Raw genomic sequence first — 23,339 nt, forward strand, 5'->3', positions numbered from 1 at the left:
TGCTGCACTAAACAAATGTCAAATCATAGCACTTTGGAAATAGAAGCAATTCTCAAATTATATGGCAAGACTCACTGTAGGCAAAATTGCAAAGCTCACAGGACCAAAGTGAGAATGATGCACTGACAGAGGAAACTTTCAAAAAATTCACTTTCTGCTACCCATTCCAGGTAATTGACATGATGTGTGAGCTTGCACACACAAGTCCCACAGGACTAGGTAGGATTGATATAAAGACCTGCAAAGCACCCAAAAACTCTACCTTATATTACGGATTTATACCCTGCATTTCTAATCACCAGCTCGTGATCAATCACTTCCATTCCATTGTTCAGCCACGCCAGGGCGAGGTTACATTTCTCAGAGTGAGCTGCAAAATAGCAGTTCTAATAGACCAACTCCCTAGAAAAGCAGTTTTTGAACTGGGAGTGTAAAGGAACCCCCCCCCCTTCTCTAGGAATCAGCAGAATCCAAGCTGAACTAATGGTCCTATCCAGCAGGACTCTTCTTATGTCCTTATCTGCAGTCCTTATCATTAGCATTTATCCTTCAGCACTTAATATCCTTATCATTAGCAGTGAGTCTAATCTGTGGATTTAAAAAGTCAGTGCATAAAAAGGGTGGACCTGTACCTTCTACTACCCATTCTGAGCAACAAATGGTTATTCCCATATCTGCTGCTGATCTCCTCAAACCACTATCCACAAACTACCCTTAGGCACTTTTATCCACTTTCCAGAGCACAACTGGGGAAATAAATTGACTGACTATAGAGAGGTAAGCTGTGTGAGGCGATAAGAACGTAAGAGCAGCCCCACTGGATCAGGCCATAGGCCCATCTAGTCCAGCTTCCTGTATCTCACAGCGGCCCACCAAATGCCCCAGGGAGCACACCAGATAACAAGAGACCTGCATCCTAGTGCCCTCCCTTGCATCTGGCATTCTGATACATAGCCCATTTCTAAAATCAGGAGGTTGCACATACACATCATGGCTTATAACCCGTAATGGATTCTTCCTCCAGAAACTTGTACAATCCCCTTTTAAAGGCATCCAGGCCAGACGCCATCACCACATCCTGTGGCAAGGAGTTCCACAGACCAACCACATGCTGAGTAAAGAAATATTTTCTTTTGTCTGTCCTAACTCTCCCAACACTCAATTTTAGTGGATGTCTCCTGGTTCTGGTGTTATGTGAGAGTGTAAAGAGCATCTCTCTATCCACTCTGTCCTTTCAAAAATGTTTAGGAATCCTTCCCGGCCACTTGTGACAGACTCCAATACAACAGGTTTACTGCAGTAAAAGTCACAGTAGACGAGTAGCTTATTGGATGTTTCTCTTACCTTAACTGGTTTCTTGTGGGGTTCCTTTGCAAAGTAATAGACTGTCAGCACTTTCTGTTTCTGGGGAAGGGGGACTGGCAAATACAGGAAGGGATCAAACGTGATGGAGACCTGAAACCAAAAGAACTTGACAGTCAGCACAAACTGGGCATAATACAATGTAATGGGAGAATATGTGACCCCAGAGAAGAAAAAGGGAGGGACTTTGGGTTTAGAGGACAGGGTAAATAGGAAGCCAGCCAAGGGTGTCACAGTAGGAAAAAGAGCACCAAAGCTCTTGACAGCAGACCACGGGGTTGGTGGATCAGAGGGGTGTGTACTAAGGCAGTGCTGAACTGCAATCAAGTTAGCCTTGTGTCATGTATAAAGTCCATGGCTGGAAGTGGGGATGTATCAATAGATAAAAGGTATCTAGTCTTGCAGGATATTCAAAGCTGACAAATGGCTAAAGAGCCCAGAGGCTCTGATACTCTACCTTTGAGCAAACAGGGCACACCAGCTTGGATTTGTATTGGCCTTGAAACAGGTCCACAACAAAGGAATCATTCCTCATCTTATGACGTTGCCAGGCCTCTTCTGCAACCACCTGGCAGGGGAAAAGAAGCAGGGATAAGAGATTTGCCTGGCCAATCCAAACACTTCCCATTACTTGCATTAGTCGGTCTTCTCAAGACTCACCTCATCAGGTCGCCCATCTGAGTCCACTGTTTCTGTGTAGGGCTTGTTGTGAATGCGATTCAGGTCCTCATGAAGCCCATCCAGCAGAAAAGCCATGAATTCCTGGGCATCATGTTGAGCATAGCCTGTAAACTGGCCTGCCTTGCTGGCCACAATTGCCTGCAGGAAAAGTTGGTTGTCATCCAGATGATAATATACGTGAAATGCTTTGCACAATCAGCAAAATGCGATGCAAAACTATAGCTCCTGTTACACATGAGAGAAGGTACTTAAGCATACTATTGAAATGAGGACAGGTCCATTCCCTGCCTCTTCTGACCTCCCCAGCATCTAAGAATCAAGTCTATTTCCAATCTGCACAGCTTCACTCATGCTGTTTCATGATCATGCTAAAATACAACCTAGGTATGCAACCTTACTATACAAAGCTTTAGCAGCACAGTGGTCCCAGCTGCCCAGTGCTGCTCCAAAACAGCTCAATCTCTCAGTCTCTCAAGGGTGCCTTACCTTCAGCTTTGAAGGCTGGAAGGCATGGTGCGTGCCTTTCCAGAGTGCCCTCAGCAGGACAGCAAACCCGATAGCCAGGCGCCCTCCAGTTCCCAAAGGGTTACTGTAGTTTATTTCAGATTCAAATGAGCGATCTAGGAGGTATACAAGGGGAGAGGATGAGGCGCAGGGCACCTACTTGTGGCAACAGCTCTAAGCAGGCAGAAGTTGAAGTTCCAAACCACGGTGCACACAGATATCCCACAGTCTGGCCCAAGAGGCGGCTTACCATGGAAGTAGTCCCGCAGCTCCCGGGTGTTGGAGAGAGACTGGATGACACTGTTCATGAAGCAAGTGTTGCCCAGGTTCACCAGCCCTGTGAAGCCTGGCAGACACACCTTTTTGTCCTCCTCTTCCTCCTCCTCCTCTACACTTTCACTGCTGACGGGGCTGTGCGTCATTGGTGGAACCATGCATGTTGGCTTGGGCTGAAAGCGAAAAGGTTGCTTGTAGTCAAGAAGGGTGGCTGTGACGCTGCCCATCTTCCCCATATAGTTTCTATCCCCTAAACTCAGTGCCATTGTCATTTCCACTCTTTGGCCCTACAGCACCTCTCATCTGCCCAGAACCTACTTGGCAAATAGCTAATTCACACTGTTTACAAGACTGTGTAAATGTGCTTTGGTCACTGACATGAGTCACAAGAATCCCATCCATTCACTGAGGACTGATCTTCACAACAGCATCCCTCCAACTGCCTGATGCTAGAGATGGCCATCATCATATTGTCCTTCTGTACATGCTTCCCTAAAATCACCTAACTGGCCACTGTCAGACCCCCAACTGTTGCAAAACACAGACTGACCCAGTTCAGCAATTTTTTAAATTCTGCATTAGTTCTGAGCCCAGACAGTGACTTTCCTTGGCAATGGTTTAAATGTTATAAAATAGTATCTTATAGATGGTACATAAGTTTATCCATTTCCACCGTTCCTGCAAGACCCAAGAGTCTAAGTAAATCCTTCTTTGCTTCTCTCCTCACCACGCCAGAGCCCAGATGACTTGGGGAAACCAGAAAGCCCAGCATTGTGCAGGAGTTCTCACCGAGGGCACGTGTGGCTCCTGCTTCACCGACACATGTTCCGATACTGTTCGAGCAGCTACGCCATCCAGGCCGGCATCCTCTGCTCTTGGCTTCTCCTTCTCACCAGCTCGTGCCTCCTCCTTAGTGGACAGTGGATGCTGGTTACTCCCAGGTTGGCTTTTATCCAGGGGGGTAGGGCCTGTTGACATGGCAACCTTTGCACCACCCACTGCACCTTAAAAAGGGGGAAAAATGGGCTTGTGGTTAGCAGCACCTTGTGCACCAAAGTTGTGGGGAATGCTGCTCGCCACCATCTCTACAGCTGGGGTACCCAGGACTGTTGCTGTACAATGGTGCTGTCCTTCTTCCTTGCTCAGCTAAAGCTACACAAAATGGCTGTTCAGGAACATTTTTAAAATTCTACCAGCTGGAATTCTAGCAGACACTAATATACAAAGCCTCTTCCCCAGCGACAACTTAGAGCTAATCATATCACACAAGCAGCCGAGACTGCTGTTCTCCAGCAATTCTTGTGTTCAGCATCCCACAGCCCCTTCTTCTCAATGCCCCAAAGAACTAAGCTCTAATAAGCCCAGATGCAGACCTCGTGAGGCAGGAGCTTCCAGGCCCCCCCAGCGCTGGCTGTGTCGTTTCTTCAAGCAGATGTCAATGCGGGCAGTGGTGAAATTGTACGTGCACTTGTCTGGTTCAATGAGATTCCTGTGAGACAATACAAGTGGAGCAGTGGGACAAGAGAACAGCAGGCTTACTGCTCAAGAGGAAATGCGGACTGTTGCAGGTTACAAAAGAGAAAATTCCCAGAGTACTCCGCTTATCCCATGATAGAACAGGATAAAAAACCAACCAACCCACCCTTCTACAGCAATTCCCTTTGCTATCTTTCTGGTAAACAGACCTGAGGCTCCTGACATGATTATTCCCAACAGGCAGGGATGATGCCCCTTTCTCAAAGCAGAGGCAAAACTCAGAGAACCCTTCTCGTCCAAGTCCACATACCATAACAGCCTGATCAACCAGCTGTGTAAATGCACTGGGCAGCACTTGTGCTAACAGCAAAAGAACACAGAATGGAGATGGCGCATAGTGCAGAAGAGGGTAGTTGTTAGGTTTATGGGGCAAGGGCATATACAGGCAAAACAAACAACTTAAAAACACTGTTATGTCACCAAGAAGGGCAGAGAGGCAACTCAATCAGCTCTTCTCTCCAGCTTCCCCCCAGTTCCCAAGCCATGACGTACAAGTAACTTAAGTCCAACTCTAATGTATCAAGCTACAGACATTTATTCAGAGCAGAGAAGAGTTTGTGTTGGACTTGTACTGGATGTACAAATGGGAAGGACTGACATTCAACACTGACTGTACTACTGATGCTGGGGGAGAGAGAGAGTTTGATACCTGAGTTTCACTTGCCACCTGAACACTGTATGAGAGCCACAGTCAGGATGCAGTCGCAGAAAGTTGACATCACTGTAAAGAGAAGCCAGGCAATACTGAGCCAGATGCACATCAGTCAGATGTCTGACTCAGCATAAGATACAAGCTGGAGAAACACTCAGTGCACCCAACCCTGACATAGAAGCCATCCGTTCTCCATTGACAAGTCTAGCTAGCTTCAAGTCCTTCAGCAGACTATATGAACTAGTGCAGTCCAGTTCCAGAAGGGAGAGCAGCAAGTCTGCCCTGCAGGAGTCACCATACCTCGTTTGGAACATCAGCGTGAAGTCCTGCTCCCGAAAAAGAACCCTGGACACTTCCTTGTGAATCTCTTTCACATAAACGTGCACCACCATTGAATCATTCCCTTTCTCATAGGAGTCATTCTTCACAAGCGTCAGATTCACAATGGGCTCTGGTTCTAGGTGGGGCAAAAAGCAAAAGGTTGCAGTAGAGATGCCCTGAACAATGCCTCTGTGCACTCCCATTCCCCCATGAATAAGCTGCAAAAAAGTGACCAACGAGCTGGAGACCGCAGCATATGAGATTCATAAATGGGTAGTTTCTGGGGGCAGGAACAGGGGAAGGAAATGGAACATCCAGACGAACTGCAACAGTGTACTTCATGGCTGTGTACATTTAAGACACCGAATGGCAGTGGTTCTGTGGTAGAGTACATGTGTTGCATGCAGAAAGTGCCAGATTCAATTTCTGACATCTACAGGTAAGGCTGGGAAAGACCTCCACCCTATTCAGTCTAAAATCCTGGACTCCCATTGGTAGCCTAGCCTAGCCTAACCTCTGCTCCCCCACCCAAGGTGCAGATCTGCATTACCTTCCTCACCATTGGCAACAGATTCTAAAGCATCGTTGTCCTTGGACCAAGCTCTTTTTTCTGTGTCCCTGGATGACAGAGCGTGTAAGAGACCTTCACTGAAGGCAGAAGCTGCTTCCGGAACCAGTGGAGTCTCAGATGATCTGGCGGGCAGTGGTATCCTTTCCTCTGGGCAGGGTCCAAGGTGATGAGGCGATGACTCTGCAGAGGCTGCAGGCAGCTGCATTTCCATGGGTAGCGACTCCCTCTCCAGGTTGTCAACCTGGCAATACAGGAAGAAAGGCAAGAAGCACAACTGGATTAAGAGGTTGCTAGAGGTTTTAAATCTGAAATATTCCAGAGGACTTGTGCATCATACTTCCATGTCTAAGTCACCCAAACTACCATAGCTACAAACATAGCAAGACTACATCTGTGCTCCACGGAGCCCCCTATAGGTCAATTTTGTTAGTGCCATCTTCCACCTAAAACAGTGTACGTGTGCTATAATGCTTAAAGGAGATGCCAGGGATACATCCGACATGCTTAAACCCCACACAGTTGAACAAGGAGACTCTCACTATATCCAGAAGCAGTGAGAAGCCAGTAGTACAGCCACATTCAAACAACCAGAAAAATTTCCAGAATAGAATTGTTAATATTTCCCTCTAGATAAGACTGCCATTATTGGGGCACTTTCCTACTTCACACTTCTAGTAGCTAGGAGTGAATGACAGGGAATGAAGGTCTCTATTTGAATCCTGCCCTATAGCCATCATTAAGCACCTGGAATCAACAGTCTTCACAGCAGGGCTGAGTACAGCTCTCCAAAGCACTGCTGTACCAGTCCCAAAGCAAGAGACCATCACACTGTCTTCAGTCAGCAAGTGGGACAATGAAACTTTGTGTAGCAATTAGAAGTACTGAGCCAGTAGGGCCAGAGAGAAATTTCACCTGAGAACTTACAAGTAAATTTGAGCCTCAGTCATTTCCAGCATACGCCCTTCAGCAGGAGGACAAGTCAATCTCCAGGGGAGGAGAGCTGTTAAACTTGCAGCAGTAGAGTTCTTGCTCTCACAAGGAGGATGACAAGCCACAAAACTGGGTGGTCTGTGAGGGCTACATTTTTGATAAGCACCTCTAATTCTCTTGTCCATGGGGATACTCAATGACGTATAGTTCTTTCCTTCCAACTCCTGATCCCCAGTCATGCAACAGAGCAAGATTTTGGCCCCCTGTCCTACTTTGGCATAGGACCCAAGAATGAAGAGCAAGCAGATCTAGATTACAGCAGAATATGCCATCCCCCTTCCCTATTCCTCACCTTCAGGTCCAGAGGGGCATCTCCTTGGGCACCCCTGTCATTCCTCTGACTGCTGACTTTCCTGCTGATCCCCATGCTGCTGCTGCTTCGTTTCTCCTCAGACAGATTGGCTTTGACATGCACTGCCCTTTGGGCACTAGGGCCACTTGGCAGCCCTGGACTGACTGAGTTCTTCCCTCCTGCAGGCTCGTCTCTCCCAGGTGCTCGCTTTGGGTTGGAGGGCTCTTGTTTGTCCCCGGATGGCTCCACAGTGCTATCAGGCTGGGGCTCCACAGATGCTGCCTCTGTAAAAACAGTTCTCTCCTTGCCATTTTCTTTACACACAGCCCTCTTGGTCTGCTCCCTTGAACCATCCTTGCAGCGCTTCTGGAAGAGCAGCAATAAACAAAGATTAAAATGGCTGTATTTAGCATAGAAAGGCTCGAACTCTGAGCTCAATGGATGTGCCGTGCTTGCCTACATCAGATTCATTACCAGCAGTGTGCAGCAACAACTGCTCTCAGTCACTGCAGTTGATATGGCTGCTTGCAGTGCAGATCTGATGCCAGGTTCTAGGAGCCCTGTGGCAAAGCCCTGTGCTGGGTCTTCCATGGGGTGATGCAGACCACTCTAGGCTAAAGGGATAAGAAGCATCCAGAATACTTTCCCTTTAGCTTTTTTGGATGATTGGGAAAAGCAAAGAGGGAGTAGTTAGAGCACCACGAGGGCATTGAGAGAGAAGTATTTAGAGCTGTCTTTTTAACTTTGCCCAGAGAGCCAGGAAAGAAGAAAAAGGGGTCTGGATGTTCTTCTCTCAGCACCCCAGAGGCTAAGGGAGGAGTGTGTTCTACAGCTGACAAGGCAAGGCAAGTTGCTCTGTCATCTCCTCTGCAGCTATTTCTGAATGGGCTTCCTCAGAGACCCTGGTATCATCAAGGAGAAGGCCCAGTTGCAGATGGGGAGGATGAGAAAAAGGCAGTGATGATACTGAGTTACCATTGTTTGCCAGCTGCCACAATAGGGCACATCAATGGGTGACCAGCGGCAAGGATAAGCAAGGAACAAAGGGTCAATTAAGAAGAAGACTGCCTAGCTCCATACTGCCTAACCTTCTTAGAGTTTTTTACTTGCTAGGACAGGATACGTGTGGGTGGGGAGACAAGGCTGAACCTTACCAAGAGTGAAGCCCATGTGTGCAATGGAATTTTCTTCTGAAGCACCAACTGGAGGACATTGCCCTTCTTGAACTGGACTTTGCTGCAGGAGCTCTCAATCTCCTCATAAAACTGGCAGCTCCACTGGCGGCCATCTGAGAGGGGAGATAGAATAACAGTCAAGGTTGCACCATTTACTTTTTCTCCCTAACATGACACAATGGAGAAGCTATAGCTAAGAAGCATACAATACAGGCAGAAGGATTCAGGTTGCATTGCTGGCATCTCCAGCTGAAGAATTTCAGGAAGCACCTGATGGCAAAGACCTGTGCCGAAGACACTGGAAAACCACTGCTAGGCATAGAAAGTACTGGACTAGATGATTTGACTTAGTAAAAGTTGCTTCATATTTTCACGCTATGTGCACCAAGCCACTGCTAGCTCAAATAGAAGCCTGCTGATGACCAATATGATCATGCCACTGCTATACCCATGAGATGCAAGGGCTACTTTGAGGTACCATACGCTTTCATTTAGTTCTGCCACAGGAATACATCTCGGATTTGCATCATAGTTACATCTATGCTTCGAACAAGTTGTACAGTCATGTAAAATTTATAAAAGAGTATAGAAAAGAGTTTTGCCCAGTTTAGTCTGGTGCACCAATTGCATCCTTTCCTGGATCAAACAGCCTTGGCCTGGCAATTTGCATGCAGCTTATGTGAAGACTGAATTACTGTAATATGCTTTACATGGGGCTGCCCTTGAATACCACATGGAAAATGCAACAAGTGCAGAATGCTGCTGTGCAAGTTTTAACTGGTGCCAGGCAGTTTAAAGGTTGTCACCTTTAAAACCCTAAATGGCTTAGGGTTGAGATTTCAAAAGGACTGCTTCCCCCAATACGAGAATGTCCATCCTCAAAAGTCAGCTGGAAGTGTTTTCTTGCATATTCTGCTATCAGCAGAGATTCTTCCAGGAGAGACTTTCTTTGGCAGGGTGTTTTGAATCCTGAACCTTAATTATCTTTTTTGAGTCAGCATCATGTATTGTGTTTGGGGATTCTCCTCTGGTTTTCATTTTATAGGTTCTGTTATTGCCTAGTTTGTTTGTGCTGTGTACTAGTTGATATTGTTTTAGTACTTTTGCAAGTCAGCTCCTCTGTGGGAGAGAAGAGGCAGGACAATACAAGATGAGCTTATCTGTGCATTTTCCATCTGCGAATCTGGCTCAATGCATGTTCCTGCTCAGCCCCTCCAAGGGCTTCCCCAGGCCTCAAAATGCCTTATAAGGGCAAAAAGGGGGAACTGGTTTCCTGAGGGAAAATAGAAGTCACTTTTTTTGCGCTATGGGGCAATTCTGAAGCCCGTAGATATTGTGAGCAGACACACATGGCCTCTGTGGGCTTCCAAAACCTCTCTGGAGGCAACTGGAACACAGCTCCAGTCCCCTTCAGAGGGTTTAAAGGTGCAGAAACAGAAGATTTCATTATCTGTAGTTTTCTGTATCTGCAGGGGGGGGGGATTCCTCATGGATACCAAGGCACCACCTGTACTTTTAAATAAATTCAAGGATGTTGAGTTAATCTAGGCCAAAATTCTCTTCACCACCTAGACCTATCAAGCAGGGAATCCCACCCCAAAAGAGTACACCACATTCTCCTTGATGCTCAAGTGCTTCCTGAAATTGATCTCTTACTTGGTAACTCAGGAGTTTCTCAGAGCATATATGGTTGGGCCTATTTATCCACAGATTTTCCATCTGTCAATCTGGCTCAGTGTGGTCCTCCAGACCCATGTTGAGCCAGACATGGCCCAACTGAGCCCTGTGAAATCTCCCCCCACCCCACGGGAGGAAGCGTCCCTGGTCCTCCTAATGCCTTTTAAAGGCATAAAAATGCCACTTCAGGTTTTTCTCCAAAAACCAGAAGTGACTTTTTTTTGCCTCTAGGAGGCATTCTGAAGTCCACAGAAGCCACGGACAGGTGTGCGCAGCCTTTACAGGCTTCAGAATAGCTCCGGTCACATTCAGAGCTCAGGTGGGCTCTAAGAACTGTGGATTTCATTATCCGCGGTTTTCAGTATTTGTGGGGGGGTCCAGGAGCAGATCCCTCGCGGATTCAGAGGCACCACCTGTAAATGCATAATTTTTATGGTCATTCTTTGCAGAGATAGGTAAGGAATGCCCTTACCAACATGTCCCTACATACCAAATCCCTACATGTCCTACTGCACTTGTTGTTAAATTCTCTCCCTCTCATTTTGGTTGGTCTGGGACTCTTGCTGCTCATCAGACATAAAAGAAAGGTGTCAGCAGCTATACAGAAACAGGAGGGCAGTCACTACTCTGAGACGCTGACTAAGAGCTACAAGAAAAAACAGGTCTGCATCACACACCAGGTAACTTGATGAGACAGCCAGTGTCTGTGAAAGACGTATCCACTTCCTCCGTCTTCAGGGACCCACCGCCCAATTGCAGCTTCACAATAACTTCATCAGCATTCTGTTTCCAGTCTAGTAGCAGGTCTAGGAAACAAAAGGGGGAATGCAATCTTATTTCCTGATCCAGAAGAACAAAAAGCACCAGAATGAACTTCCATCTCCCCAACTTGGAATGAGGAGCCTGAAACAGAACTTGGAATGATTCGTAAGTGCAAGATACTCTTTTTACAAACAGCGAACCAGACATGCAGAAGTAATCCTCATAGGATATTAGGGTGGCAACTAGCACTAAAAGTTTTTAAAACAGGTTGGATTAACAGAAGTTGGCTGTTAGTTAGTGGCAACTAACCATGGCAGTCAAACATAGTCCATTTCTAAAATCAGGAGGTTGCACATACACATTATGGCTTGTAACCCATGATGGATTTTTTCCTCTAGAAATTTGTCCAATCCACCTTTAAAGGCATCTAGGCAAGATGCCATCACCACATCCTGTGGCAAGGAGTTCCACAGACCAACTACATGCTGAGTAAATAAATTTCTCTCTCATACGCACTAAAGTGATATAGTATAAAATGATATATTCTAAAATTGTAGTTCTCAAACTTTTTAGCACCGGGACCCACTTTTTAAATGACACTCTATCAGGACCTACCCAGCTTTACTAGGGTTAAATAAAGGCACTCTAGAAATTAATTTATTAACAAAAAAAATTATAATGAGGCAGACCTAATTAATAGCTTCAAGGCTTGAGGGACTTGGTTATGTGATCCAGCCTTTCACCTGCTCCTCCCCCACTACCTGTGATTGATGGAAAAAAACACACCAGAAAAAAGACACTTAAACATCTATCTCCCTAGATTACACAAGCTTGCAAACTGCAGGAGCTTATCTCAGCTCTTTGCAGGGCAGTTAGCAGCTATCTGATTTTTGAATAGCCTCAGGGCTTGAGGTAATTAGTTATTTGATCTTTCCATCACCTGTGTTTTCATTGGAGGCTCTGCAGGACCCACCAGAAATTGGGTCCCAACCCACCAAGTAGGTCCCAACCCACAGTTGAAAAACGCTGTTCTAAATTATATGAGTATCAGATGCTAGATTTCAATATAAAGGAGACAGCTGTCACCAGGATACCCCAACTTGTAAAACATCCATGCCTGAAAACATAAGGAGGGCAACTGTCAGTTGATAGGATGCTGAGCTAGGCAAACCACTGGCAGGAACTAGCAAGGCAATTTTAAGGTTCTCATGTACTCCCAATATGAAAGTAGGGAGAGATCACCTCTTATATTTCTTTTCTGCAGAAAGGGGCCTCAACAAGGTTGAGAAAGCAGTAGCTGACCCTCCTGTGGGCACAGGGTTAATCCTGGCGCATGCTTGTCATGCCTCAAAAGGGTTAGTATTAGATGTTTTCACTGAAGCAGCCCCAAAGCTTCATTGTCTGCGACAGTTCAAGGCTCAACTTCTGCCATGCCGCTTCTGCTGTTTGTTAGGCAAACAGGGAAAAAGGCACATAACACGACCATCACACAGGGAGGACAGCTCAACGTAAGACCTATTTTGTCATGCACTCCCCAACTTACCCTCCAAACAATCCCTCTGCCAAACGGGCTCTACCAGCTTCAGGTCAGGGAAAGGCTCTAGTGAGCAAGGAAACAAAGGAGAGTTGTGTGTTGCTTTGCTGTGAGCCAGAGCTTAGTGGCTTTTTGCTACAGCTACTGCCCAAAATGCCAAGTATAAAAGTCTTGTCAGTTCCTAATATTGGACTGGATCCACCAAGGGTTCTGGCTAGCATTCTTTTGACCAGTTCATCTCTAACTAGGTCTCTTGCAGAATAACCGACTACCGCCTGGCAAGGATACTGCACGCTGGCCCAGTGAGAAGGCAGCAATGAGTCAAACAAGGCTTAAAGAATTATTTGTGTTCTGGTCACGATAAGGAAACTGGATTTCTTGACGTGCTAAATGACTGTGCCTTAGAGCCTTAGTCATGGAGCCCACCAGAGGACAGGTGACTCTGGATTTAATATTGTGTGGTACGCAGGACCTGGTTAGAGATGTAAACGTTACTGAGCCATTGGGGAACAGTGATCATGCTGCGATCCATTTTGACATGCACGTTGGGGGAAGAATACCAGGCAAATCTCTAACAAAAACCCTTGACTTCCGACGGGCGGACCTCCCTCAAATGAGGAGGCTGGTTAGAAGGAGGTTGAAAGGGAGGGTAAAAAGAGTCCAATCTCTCCAGAGTGCATGGAGGCTGCTTAAAACAACAGTAATAGAGGCCCAGCAGAGGTGTATACCGCAAAGAAAGAAGGGTTCCACTAAATCCAGGAGGGTGCCCGCATGGCTAACCAGCCAAGTTAGAGAGGCTGTGAAGGGCAAGGAAGCTTCCTTCCGTAAATGGAAGTCTTACCCTAATGAGGAGAATAAAAAGGAACATAAACTGTGGCAAAAGAAATGTAAGAAGGTGATATGGGAGGCCAAGCGAGACTATGAGGAACGCAAGGCCAGCAACATTAAGGGGAATAATAAAAGCTTCTTCAAATATGTTAGAAGCAGGAAACCCACCAGAGAAGCGGTTGGCCCTCTGGATGGTGAGGGAGGGAAAGGGGAGATAAAAGGAGACTTAGAGATGGCAGAGAAATTAAATGAGTTCTTTGCATCTGTCTTCACGGCAGAAGACCTCGGGCAGATACCGCTGCCCGAACAGCCCCTCCTGACCGAGGAGTTAAGTCAGATAGAGGTTAAAAGAGAAGATGTTTCAGACCTCATTGATAAATTAAAGATCAATAAGTCACCGGGCCCTGATGGCATCCACCCAAGGGTTATTAAGGAATTGAAGAATGAAGTTGCAGATCTCTTGACTAAGGTATGCAACTTGTCCCTCAAAACGGCCATGGTGCCAGAAGATTGGAGGATAGCAAATGTCACGCCTATCTTTAAAAAGGGAAAGAGGGGGGACCCGGGAAACTATAGGCCGGTCAGCCTAACATCCATACCGGGTAAGATGGTGGAATGCCTCATCAAAGATAGGATCTCAAAACACATAGACGAACAGGCCTTGCTGAGGGAGAGTCAGCATGGCTTCTGTAAGGGTAAGTCTTGCCTCACGAACCTTATAGAATTCTTTGAAAAGGTCAACAGGCATGTGGATGCGGGAGAACCCGTGGACATTATATATCTGGACTTTCAGAAGGCGTTTGACACGGTCCCTCACAAAAGGCTACTGAAAAAACTCCACAATCAGGGAATTAGAGGACAGGTCCTCTCGTGGATTGAGAACTGGTTGGAGGCCAGGAAGCAGAGAGTGGGTGTCAATGGGCAATTTTCACAATGGAGAGAGGTGAAAAGCGGTGTGCCCCAAGGATCTGTCCTGGGACCGGTGCTTTTCAACCTCTTCATAAATGACCTGGAGACAGGGTTGAGCAGTGAAGTGGCTAAGTTTGCAGACAACACCAAACTTTTCCGAGTGGTGAAGACCAGAAGTGATTGTGAGGAGCTCCAGAAGGATCTCTCCAGACTGGAAGAATGGGCAGCAAAATGGCAGATGCGCTTCAATGTCAGTAAGTGTAAAGTCATGCACATTGGGGCAAAAAATCAAAACTTCACATATAGGCTGATGGGTTCTGAGCTGTCTGTGACAGATCAGGAGAGAGATCTTGGGGTGGTGGTGGACAGGTCGATGAAAGTGTCGACCCAATGTGCGGCGGCAGTGAAGAAGGCCAATTCTATGCTTGGGATCATTAGGAAGGGTATTGAGAACAAAACGGCTAGTATTATAATGCCATTGTACAAATCTATGGTAAGGCCACACCTGGAGTATTGTGTCCAGTTCTGGTCGCCGCATCTCAAAAAAGACATAGTGGAAATGGAGAAGGTGCAAAAGAGAGCGACTAAGATGATTACGGGGTTGGGGCACCTTCCTTATGAGGAAAGACTACGGCGTTTGGGCCTCTTCAGCCTAGAAAAGAGACGCTTGAGGGGGGACATGATTGAGACATACAAAATTATGCAGGGAATGGACAGAGTGGATAGGGAGATGCTCTTTACACTCTCACATAATACCAGAACCAGGGGACATCCACTCAAATTGAGTGTTGGGCGGGTTAGGACAGACAAAAGAAAATATTTCTTTACTCAGCGTGTGGTCGGTCTGTGGAACTCCTTGCCACAGGATGTGGTGCTGGCGTTTAGCCTAGACGCCTTTAAAAGGGGATTGGACAAGTTTCTGGAGGAAAAATCCATTATGGGGTACAAGCCATGATGTGTATGCGCAACCTCCTGATTTTAGGAATGGGTTAAGTCAGAATGCCAGATGTAGGGGAGGGTACCAGGATGAGGTCTCTTGTTATCTGGTGTGCTCCCTGGGGCATTTGGTGGGCTGCTGTGAGATACAGGAAGCTGGACTAGATGGGCCTATGGCCTGATCCAGTGGGGCTGTTCTTATGTTCTTATCACTTTGTGGTGGCTGCCTAGCCCACAAGAGATGGCAGGTACCATATCAGGTTTTGATCTTAAATGACCTTAAATAGTAAACACCTTAAAAAGAAAAATGCAAGAAGGACTGCACCACACATGCAATGACTTGACCTGGAAAAAGCACGTGATTCCTTTGACCTTTTGAACAGAATCAAAGTCATGCACATGAAATCAGACTGTCAGAGGGAGTAATGTATTTAGATAGATCAGCATGGTACTGGGGCTGATCTGCCCATACTCCATGTGATATCATTGTATATGTAGTTCTCCCTATCTGAATCGATAAACCCTGCTTTCTCTGCAATTACATGTCATTATATGGATGCAGTTATTCAAAGAAAGTAGATGGGGCTACACCTGCAAAACACCCCATCTGCTATAGTACTTCCACCATTAAGTACATGACAAGATAGCCATGTGCCCATAAAATAGCTTTATTCATGCAACACAGTTGCATGATCTGGCACTCCAGGTTGTGGAATTTTGGAAAGAAAGCTCATCACTGAGACCTCTATTTAATAAGACTCGAACAAGTTAACTGGATGTGCTGCAACTCAGCAAAAAGCAAAGATGTATCCCTTAGAGACTGGAAAGGCCTGGAGCCAGACCCTAAAGGAGAAATTTATATCCCACCTTCCCCATGCGGAAATAAATGCCCAAGGTGGCTTACAAAGCTCCACAGTAGAGCACAAATGAGTTTTTACAATAATGGTTCTACAGGCAGCTTGTAGAACCCTTCTCTTTCAGATAAAATCCTTCATAGTGTCGGCATCTGGGTATGCCTTCTGAGCTTCAGCTTCCTTTTTACTCTACAAGAACAATATGGCTACTGCTATCATTCTAAAAGCTTAGATCGCCACAAAAACAGCCGAGTTCTACTTAAAATGCTTTGTTAGGAAGGTAAACTTACAAACAAATGACACTATGAACTTATTCCAAGATGGAGCTGTCACTATGCCAGCCTAAGCTTCCTGCACATCCAACTGCAGCAGTAATCCAGCAAGGAGACTGACAGAAGAATTAATAAATCACTGCTAAGAGTTTTCTGCAAGTCTCACTTTAATCTGCCTCTCTCCTCACTGGACACATTAGTATAATTCCAGTAAGGCAAATATCACCTAGACCAAGGAAATTTAACTGATAGGCTCAAGGCCCACCCCACCCATCAACACTGGAGTTAACTCGCAGCATTTGTAGCTGCTGTGATGCATGCCATACCACAAGAGGGAAAAACAACAGGCACAATCAAATACAATTAGTGTTATATCACTTCTACCATTAAACTCACAAGGGGGAGTTTCCACAATCAGTATCTCCAGTTATTACTGGCAATTGTACTGTTGTTCACTTGATGAAATTATAATTTCTGTTTTAAACCTCTGAACTGCAGACACACTTGCTGTAGAAACAAACATCACTGTGGCATTTGGAATTAAGAACTTCCCCCTCCCCCATGGCTTTTCGGCAAGGGCTCAAAACATTTGTCTCGTCTTGCATGTGTGATGTGTTGTCTGCCCCTTGGGCCTCTGCAGCAGTGCTTTGGTCCAAATAGTTGCCCCCAGTTTCATTGTATTACCCTTATTATGTTTTTATTTATCGTGTTATTGTTCTCTATTTTTTTTAAAGTCTGAAATTATAAGCCACCTTGGGCATTTGCTCCAGCAGAGGAATGGTGGTGTATAAATCTTTTAAATACATACAGAGCTAGTAATAAAATAAAGAGGGATGTCTTTCTCAAATAAAGACTTGGGAGGGAGAAAGTGGAAGAGTGCAAAATTGGTGCATGCATTTCAGTTTACGATCTGTCAGCGTCCTTGTTTTCCACAGTTTGAAAAAAAAAAGTGTATGCAAGTGAGTTCAGAGCAATGAAAACAGAACTTAGGACTGCAACTGTGTATAATGAGCAGAGCGGAGGAGCAGACAAGTGATTTTGGAAGAGAACACAGAAAAATCCCTAGCATATCCTTCTAAAAGCAACTGTCTCTAGATAAGCCACAAAGTAAAAGTAGACTGATGCTGATGTTGCGAAACCATCAGCCCTTCATGGTATATTTCACAAGGTAACAGCAAGGAAAATGGAGAGAACGACCATTACCAACATTTTATCCACAAAGCAAGGATTTAGAACTGTTACACTGCTACTTTTAGGAATATAGCAAGAATTTCAAAAACCAAATATAGATTCACAACAAAGCAGAGTCCTCTGTAGCTACTCACACACTAATGGTGCCACGAACTGTGCAACTACATGCACAGTCAAGAGCCATTGCAAAATATAGATATATCTCCTGAAGTCTCTAAAATGGTTTCTTGCCATTTTCTACCTTAATTTATAGCACCCAGTCCTAGCAAAAGGTTCTTCACCCCCAACTCCCTCTGCTAACACACACGGTCATCTGTGTCTCTTTCTCCCATTTATACCTTTTTCTTTGAAATTTCTGGAACTATTTCCCCTCCTGTGTATGCCAAACCCAATTAGCATACCTGTGAAAAACCCCTCCACTGCAGGTGAGTTTTTCCTGGACTGCTTCAACCCCTCCATAATCCCTGCTGTTCACCTCTGTTTTCACTATGGGGTTAGTTCACCTCACTAGGGCTGAATACAAAATAAGGATTACCTGCTACTCTGCATACTTTAAACACCATTTTTATACTCACAAGGAGAAGGCTTTGAAAGAGTGATTAAAGAAACAGTTGACTCTTTCAGCACATGCTGAGATTCTGATACATAAGCAACTGTAAATATCTAGGCAAGAGAAGTGGCATTCCCCATTTTCCACCCCCACACCCCATCGCTGACCCAGAAGTAATTGCAGTGATGTCACCGTCACTGCAATTACTTCCGCGGTATATAAATACTATTATTATTAAAAAAGGGGGAATGGAGGAGGCAGCTGAGGTCCCAATGGGGGCTTCTAAGTGGCATGGAAGTCTCCATTGGAGCGGTTTGGGGCTGCTGGAAGTGGCATCCAAGACACACGAGTGCCGCTTCTAGGAGGCGGGCAGTGCTCCCCTGCTGAGTGCCGCTTCCAGCAGCCCCAGACAGTTCCAATGGAGACCTCCACGCCGCTTGCAAAAGGTGTGGAAGGCTCAGACGGCGCCCGGCAAGCAGCATGTGTCTCCTCTGAAATCAGAGCAGACACACGCCGCTTCCCCCTGCCTCTGAGGGACACCCTCAGATGTGGAGGAGGGGCACCTAGGATCGCTGTGGAGGGGCAGCAAGAAGCTGCCTCTCCAGCAGCGATTGAACACCAAACTGGGCCGCCCCACTTCCCTCCTCCTTTATAGGAGAAGAGGAAAAGGGTACCCTAGAGAGGCAGTGCATCAGGAGGTGTGACTCCCAGCGTGCTGATGCTCTAGGGCGTCTGTTTCCTCTCCTCTGGAGGAGATGAAATGGTGCCCTAGAGTGGCAGCGTGCTGGGAGTTGCAATGCTGCCTCTCTAGGGGGCCCTTTCCAATCCTCCAGAGGAGAGGAAAAGGGTGCCCTAGTGTCAGCCCTCTGGGAGTCGCACCTCCCGATGCATGGCTTCTCTAGGGCACTTCTTTCCTCTCCTCCAATAAAGGAGAAGGGCAGGGGGGCAGCCCAGTCCAGCACTGAGTCACTGATGGAGAGGCAGTTTCCTGTGGGCAGAGACAACATCACATATGGGTTTTGCTTAGTACTTTCCACTTGTTATGCACCAAGTTAAGCAACAATTTTATCTAGGAAACTGGAAGGCTTTTTTAAAGCTCTCTCCAGTGCCCTGGGATATTTTGAGCCCTGACTCCAATATTCCATTGACTCAATAAATGATCAAGTTCTATACAGATGCTCCCCATTTCTGCATACACAGTGAGACCTATCCACAATACAAAGCCTACCTTTCTTCGAGTCACTGCCAACTGGTCTCTCGCCTTCCTTACACTCCTGATTGGCTCGGTCCTTCTGCTTCTTCTTATTGGTTGCATCCTCTACACCCCGCGCTGTTCTCCTCTGTCCAGGGGCACTAGCATTGCTGGACATCTTCAGCCGTTTGGATGAGACAAACGGCCCGCCGGGGTCAGTGACGGAGTCTGGGTCAGGGGTGCGACGCTTTCTTCCCGAGCCAGCTATCTTGGCGACTCTTTGTGGTCAGTCTCTCTGGCAAGGAACAGATGCCCTGGGAAGAAATGGAGGAAGAAATTAGATAAGCATGGTGGAAGAGAAAGGGCAAAACTTTCTGCTGGCAAAAGTCTTATTGAAGCTAGAGAAAAGCCTGTGGTGTGATCTAATAATAATAATAATAATAATAATAATAATAATAATAATAATAATAATAATAATAATAATAGTATTTATATACCGCTTTTCAACTAAATGTTCACAAAGCGGTTTACAGAGAAAAATCAAATAACTAAATGGCTCCCTGTCCCAAAAGGGCTCACAATCTCAAAAGATGCAAAAAGAATACCAGCAGACAGCCACTAAAACAGACAGTGCTGGGGTGAGGTGGGCCAGTTACTCTCCCCCTGCTAAAAAAAGGAGCACCCACTTGAAAAAGTGCCTCTTACCCATAAGAACATAAGAACATAAGAACATAAGAACAGCCCCACTGGATCAGGCCATAGGCCCATCTAGTCCAGCTTCCTGTATCTCACAGCGGCCCACCAAATGCCCCAGGGAGCACACCAGATAACAAGAGACCTCATCCTGGTGCTCTCCCCTACATCTGGCATTCTGACTTAACCCATTCCTAAAATCAGGAGGTTGCGCATACAAATCAGGAGGTTGCGCATACATACCCAATTAGCAGGGGTTAATTCTACACACCAGAACAAAGAAGTTTCCACCAGACAGGCCAATCAACTAAATGTGGTGCCTGGGTATCCACTTATTTGGTATCCACTTATTTGACTCACCATTGATACCGAGGTCCACCTTTAAATGTTCTGTAACAATGGAAAAAAGCACCAAAAACCAATTTTCTACCTTCATGCTGCTAAATAATTATAATTTCACTCCACTAGATTCCATTATTCACCCTATCTAGTGGCTGAATGTGGTACAGTGTCTATACCAATGCATCCTGGGGCAATAGTGCAGGAGCAAGTAACAGTTTCCTTCCACACAGGATGCTGCAGCTTCAGAAATTAGCACAGAATTTCAATGGAGGCAAATGCCAAAGCAGTTTCTTTTAGGTAACAGAGTGTGGTTTCCAAATTCTAGCAATGCCCCTTAGCATGCCACACATATAGGTTACACCCGGATGTAAGTTACACCCGGAATATTAATCACCTTGCTATTGAAATACAGTAAAAGCAGTTCCCTAAGGAGGTAATGAGAGACATTCTTACCAATCAGGTAACACAGCCCCTCCTCCAATGCATTCTAAGTAGCAACTGGCCAATCCCTTTCCCAGCCAGCATGTCTGCCGGTATCATCTCCAGTGGCTCAGGGCCTCTGCTGCCAAATGCCAATTTCACTCCCACTCTCCAGCACCTGCTCTAAACAACCAGGAAGGCTCAGACCACCACACAGGAAAGCCAAGACTTTTTTTTTAATGATATGTTGGCATCCTTCAGTCTCGGAAGACTATGGTGTCACGCTCTGAATGGTGGTTCTGGAATAGAGTGTCCTCTCCAGTGAGCGAAGCCTGGGTAAAGTAGGTATGGAGGATAGGCTGTTACCCATGTAGCAAATCCCCCCTCTCCACGTCGCTGAAATGGTCCAATGGAAAGGCAGAGGCCAATACGGTTGGTTCCAGCGGCGTCGCAGGAGTTGCCAGAACTTGACTGTGTTCAGCCATGAACTGCCTCAGGGACTCCGGCTCCGGATTTTGCCTCGAGGTTGACTCCTGAAGCCTTTTCCATAAGTGGATGTAGCCACAAGGCAGTGGAGGTTTGGGATCAGAGTTTTCCTTCTCTCAGATGAGCTGCCTTCCCAGGCTAACGAGTCCCATCTACCCGGTGGCTGTTTAGTCGCCTCTTAAGAAAAGTACAGCCAAACTGAGGGCCTATTCTTATCCCCAGGCCCGAGGGGATAACCTGTCTATAAAAAGGCCTTTCTACTAATTCTCACACTCCTGGTACACACTACAAAGAAAATTAAGCCGGGGAACTCTTACTTGGAAAAGCACCCAACTGTAGGAGCAGCGGCTCAAGGAAAACCCCCAGGTGAACAAGATATGCCCATGTCTTCAAGAGAGGCAAGACCTGAGCAGCAATACAACAAATCAAATGTGGTGCAAACCAGAATAGTCCTTGCTGGCAACAAGCACATAAAGTCTCACTAGGAAATGGTTCCTGAAGTAGTGACCAGGGACATACATTAGACACCTAGAGCACAACAGGTCTTGCAAGCCATGTCAGGCCCACTAAATCTTTCCAACAAGCTCAATGAGTTATTGTCTCTGCTTCGGAACTTTTTTTTTTAAAGGGGGCACTCCAGGTAAGCTTACTTTCACAAGAATATTTCTTTACACTCTACATGTGCAATTTCCATATGAAATTCAGTAGTGAGGAATGGGGCATCCATGCTCTACAAGTGATAGCCCAGGGACAGCAATCCCTGGTGAGGAAACTGGTCTATCCTAACAGCACTGCTTCAGAAGTTTTGTACAAATTACAGGAGACTGCACTACACATGAAGAGTTTACCCTTCCATATGGTTCTCCCAGACAGTCGAGCACACTGTATTACCCTTATATGAAAGAACACAACCTATAGCATTTGAGAAATCCTCAAGAGTCCTCCTTCACTAAGATAATGTCCAAATCCAATTCAATCCTTCTAAGCACAAACAAGCCAGAACTCCCCTTTGGCCATGCTAAAGCAATTTATCCAGAGCACTCTACATAGCTTTGCTGTTCCTTTGATCAAGCCCAATCCACTCCCAGTAAGGAGTCTATGGCTCAGGACTAAGCACAAAACACAAAATAAAAGCATTTGGAAACTACAGCTGGTTCAGAACACTGCAGTCAAAACACTACTTTTGGCAACCCAGTATAAGAATCATATTACTTCCTTGCCATTTGAACTTTCCTAGCTTCCAATTTATTTTGAGGCTCAGTTTAAAGTGCTATATGGTTTGGGCCCATAATGAGCTGTCTTAAGCTGGGTCAGGCCATTGGCCCATCTAGGTCAGTATTTCTCAACTGGTGTAGACAACATCACATGTTCAGGTGGGCTTCTACCACCAAAATAGAACAATTTTGAGATAGGAATCTTATTACCTTCTGAAAATGTCCTTTTTGTCAGTTCAGAAGAATCTACCGTGCTTCCCCGAAAATAAGGCACTGTCTTAAATTTTTTTTAGCTCAAAAAAAAACACACTAGGTCTTATTTTCGGGGTAGGTCTTTTTTTTTTTTTAATGTACAACAATCCACAGTCATTCATGTACAAAAATATACCATACAAAAATATCCCCTCAGCACCCAGGAGGATGCCTGCCTGCCTACTCAGAACTCAGTCCCTTTATAGTTAATGGGACTTACTCCCTGGAAGGTGTGGAGAGGGCGTCCCCTCAGCGCCCATGAGGATCCCTGCCTGCCTGTCTACTCAGAAGTCAGTCCCTTTATAGTTATTGGGACTTACTCCCTGGAAAGTGTGGAGAGCCTCAGAGCCCGGTAAGCCTCGCTTGCTGCTTCCCACTTCAGCTCCTCCACAGCGTCCTCTGCCCAAGGCATCACAGCAGGTGCTTTCTAGGTGGTGCACGCAGGAGAGCAGCGTTCCCGGTCATGTTGTCCACCCGCCCCCGCCCAAGGACCCCTTCTGCCTCCCCCGTCCTGGCCCTGATCACAACTAGGTCTTATTTTCAGGGTAGGTCTTATATTTCAGCAATTCTCAGAAAACACACTAGGTCTTATTTTTGGGGTAGGTCTTATTTTTGGGGAAACACGGTAGTTTCTGAAATATACCAGAACATACCAAAGAAACGCCATTTTACTTTCAATCAACTCTTCGACCACCTATCTTCCCTCAATCAATACCTCATAAAATCATGACTGATGAGTATCAAAAGATACATAGCTTAACCCTGGCACCAGGTATGACCACCTGTCCATAGATAAGCCTACAGACTCTGCCACAACCAGAAAACAGATGCAGCAGAAAGGTGTCTATAGAACAGAGACAAGTCAAG

General features: G+C 46.0%; 1 protein-coding gene across 10 annotated transcripts in view; it reads right to left on the minus strand.

Annotated features, from left to right (window-relative positions):
* The window catches only part of USP19 (ubiquitin specific peptidase 19), a 43,340-nt gene that overhangs the window by 15,919 nt on the left and 4,082 nt on the right, over positions 1-23,339 (minus strand). For 5 of the 10 annotated variants that reach the window (XM_066618425.1, XM_066618420.1, XM_066618419.1 and 2 more), the window contains exons 2-16: positions 19,102-19,379; positions 12,343-12,399; positions 10,715-10,843; positions 8,340-8,473; positions 7,186-7,551; positions 5,883-6,144; positions 5,312-5,468; positions 5,009-5,080; positions 4,197-4,312; positions 3,613-3,827; positions 2,798-2,996; positions 2,530-2,663; positions 2,023-2,181; positions 1,820-1,930; positions 1,345-1,455 (exon numbers count right to left, since the gene is read on the minus strand). In XM_066618425.1, the coding sequence (XP_066474522.1) occupies positions 1,345-1,455; positions 1,820-1,930; positions 2,023-2,181; positions 2,530-2,663; positions 2,798-2,996; positions 3,613-3,827; positions 4,197-4,312; positions 5,009-5,080; positions 5,312-5,468; positions 5,883-6,144; positions 7,186-7,551; positions 8,340-8,473; positions 10,715-10,843; positions 12,343-12,399; positions 19,102-19,243 (2,364 nt within the window). In that variant the 5' untranslated portion in view covers positions 19,244-19,379. Of the gene's footprint in view, positions 1-1,344; positions 1,456-1,819; positions 1,931-2,022; positions 2,182-2,529; positions 2,664-2,797; positions 2,997-3,612; positions 3,828-4,196; positions 4,313-5,008; positions 5,081-5,311; positions 5,469-5,882; positions 6,145-7,185; positions 7,552-8,339; positions 8,474-10,714; positions 10,844-12,342; positions 12,400-19,101; positions 19,380-20,886; positions 20,957-23,339 lie in introns of those variants that run through there. The other 5 variants (XM_066618417.1, XM_066618422.1, XM_066618421.1 and 2 more) reach the window with 5 other exon arrangements.

The sequence above is a fragment of the Tiliqua scincoides genome, chromosome 2, assembly GCF_035046505.1.
Source record: "Tiliqua scincoides isolate rTilSci1 chromosome 2, rTilSci1.hap2, whole genome shotgun sequence".
Classification (NCBI taxonomy): Eukaryota; Metazoa; Chordata; class Lepidosauria; order Squamata; family Scincidae; genus Tiliqua; species Tiliqua scincoides.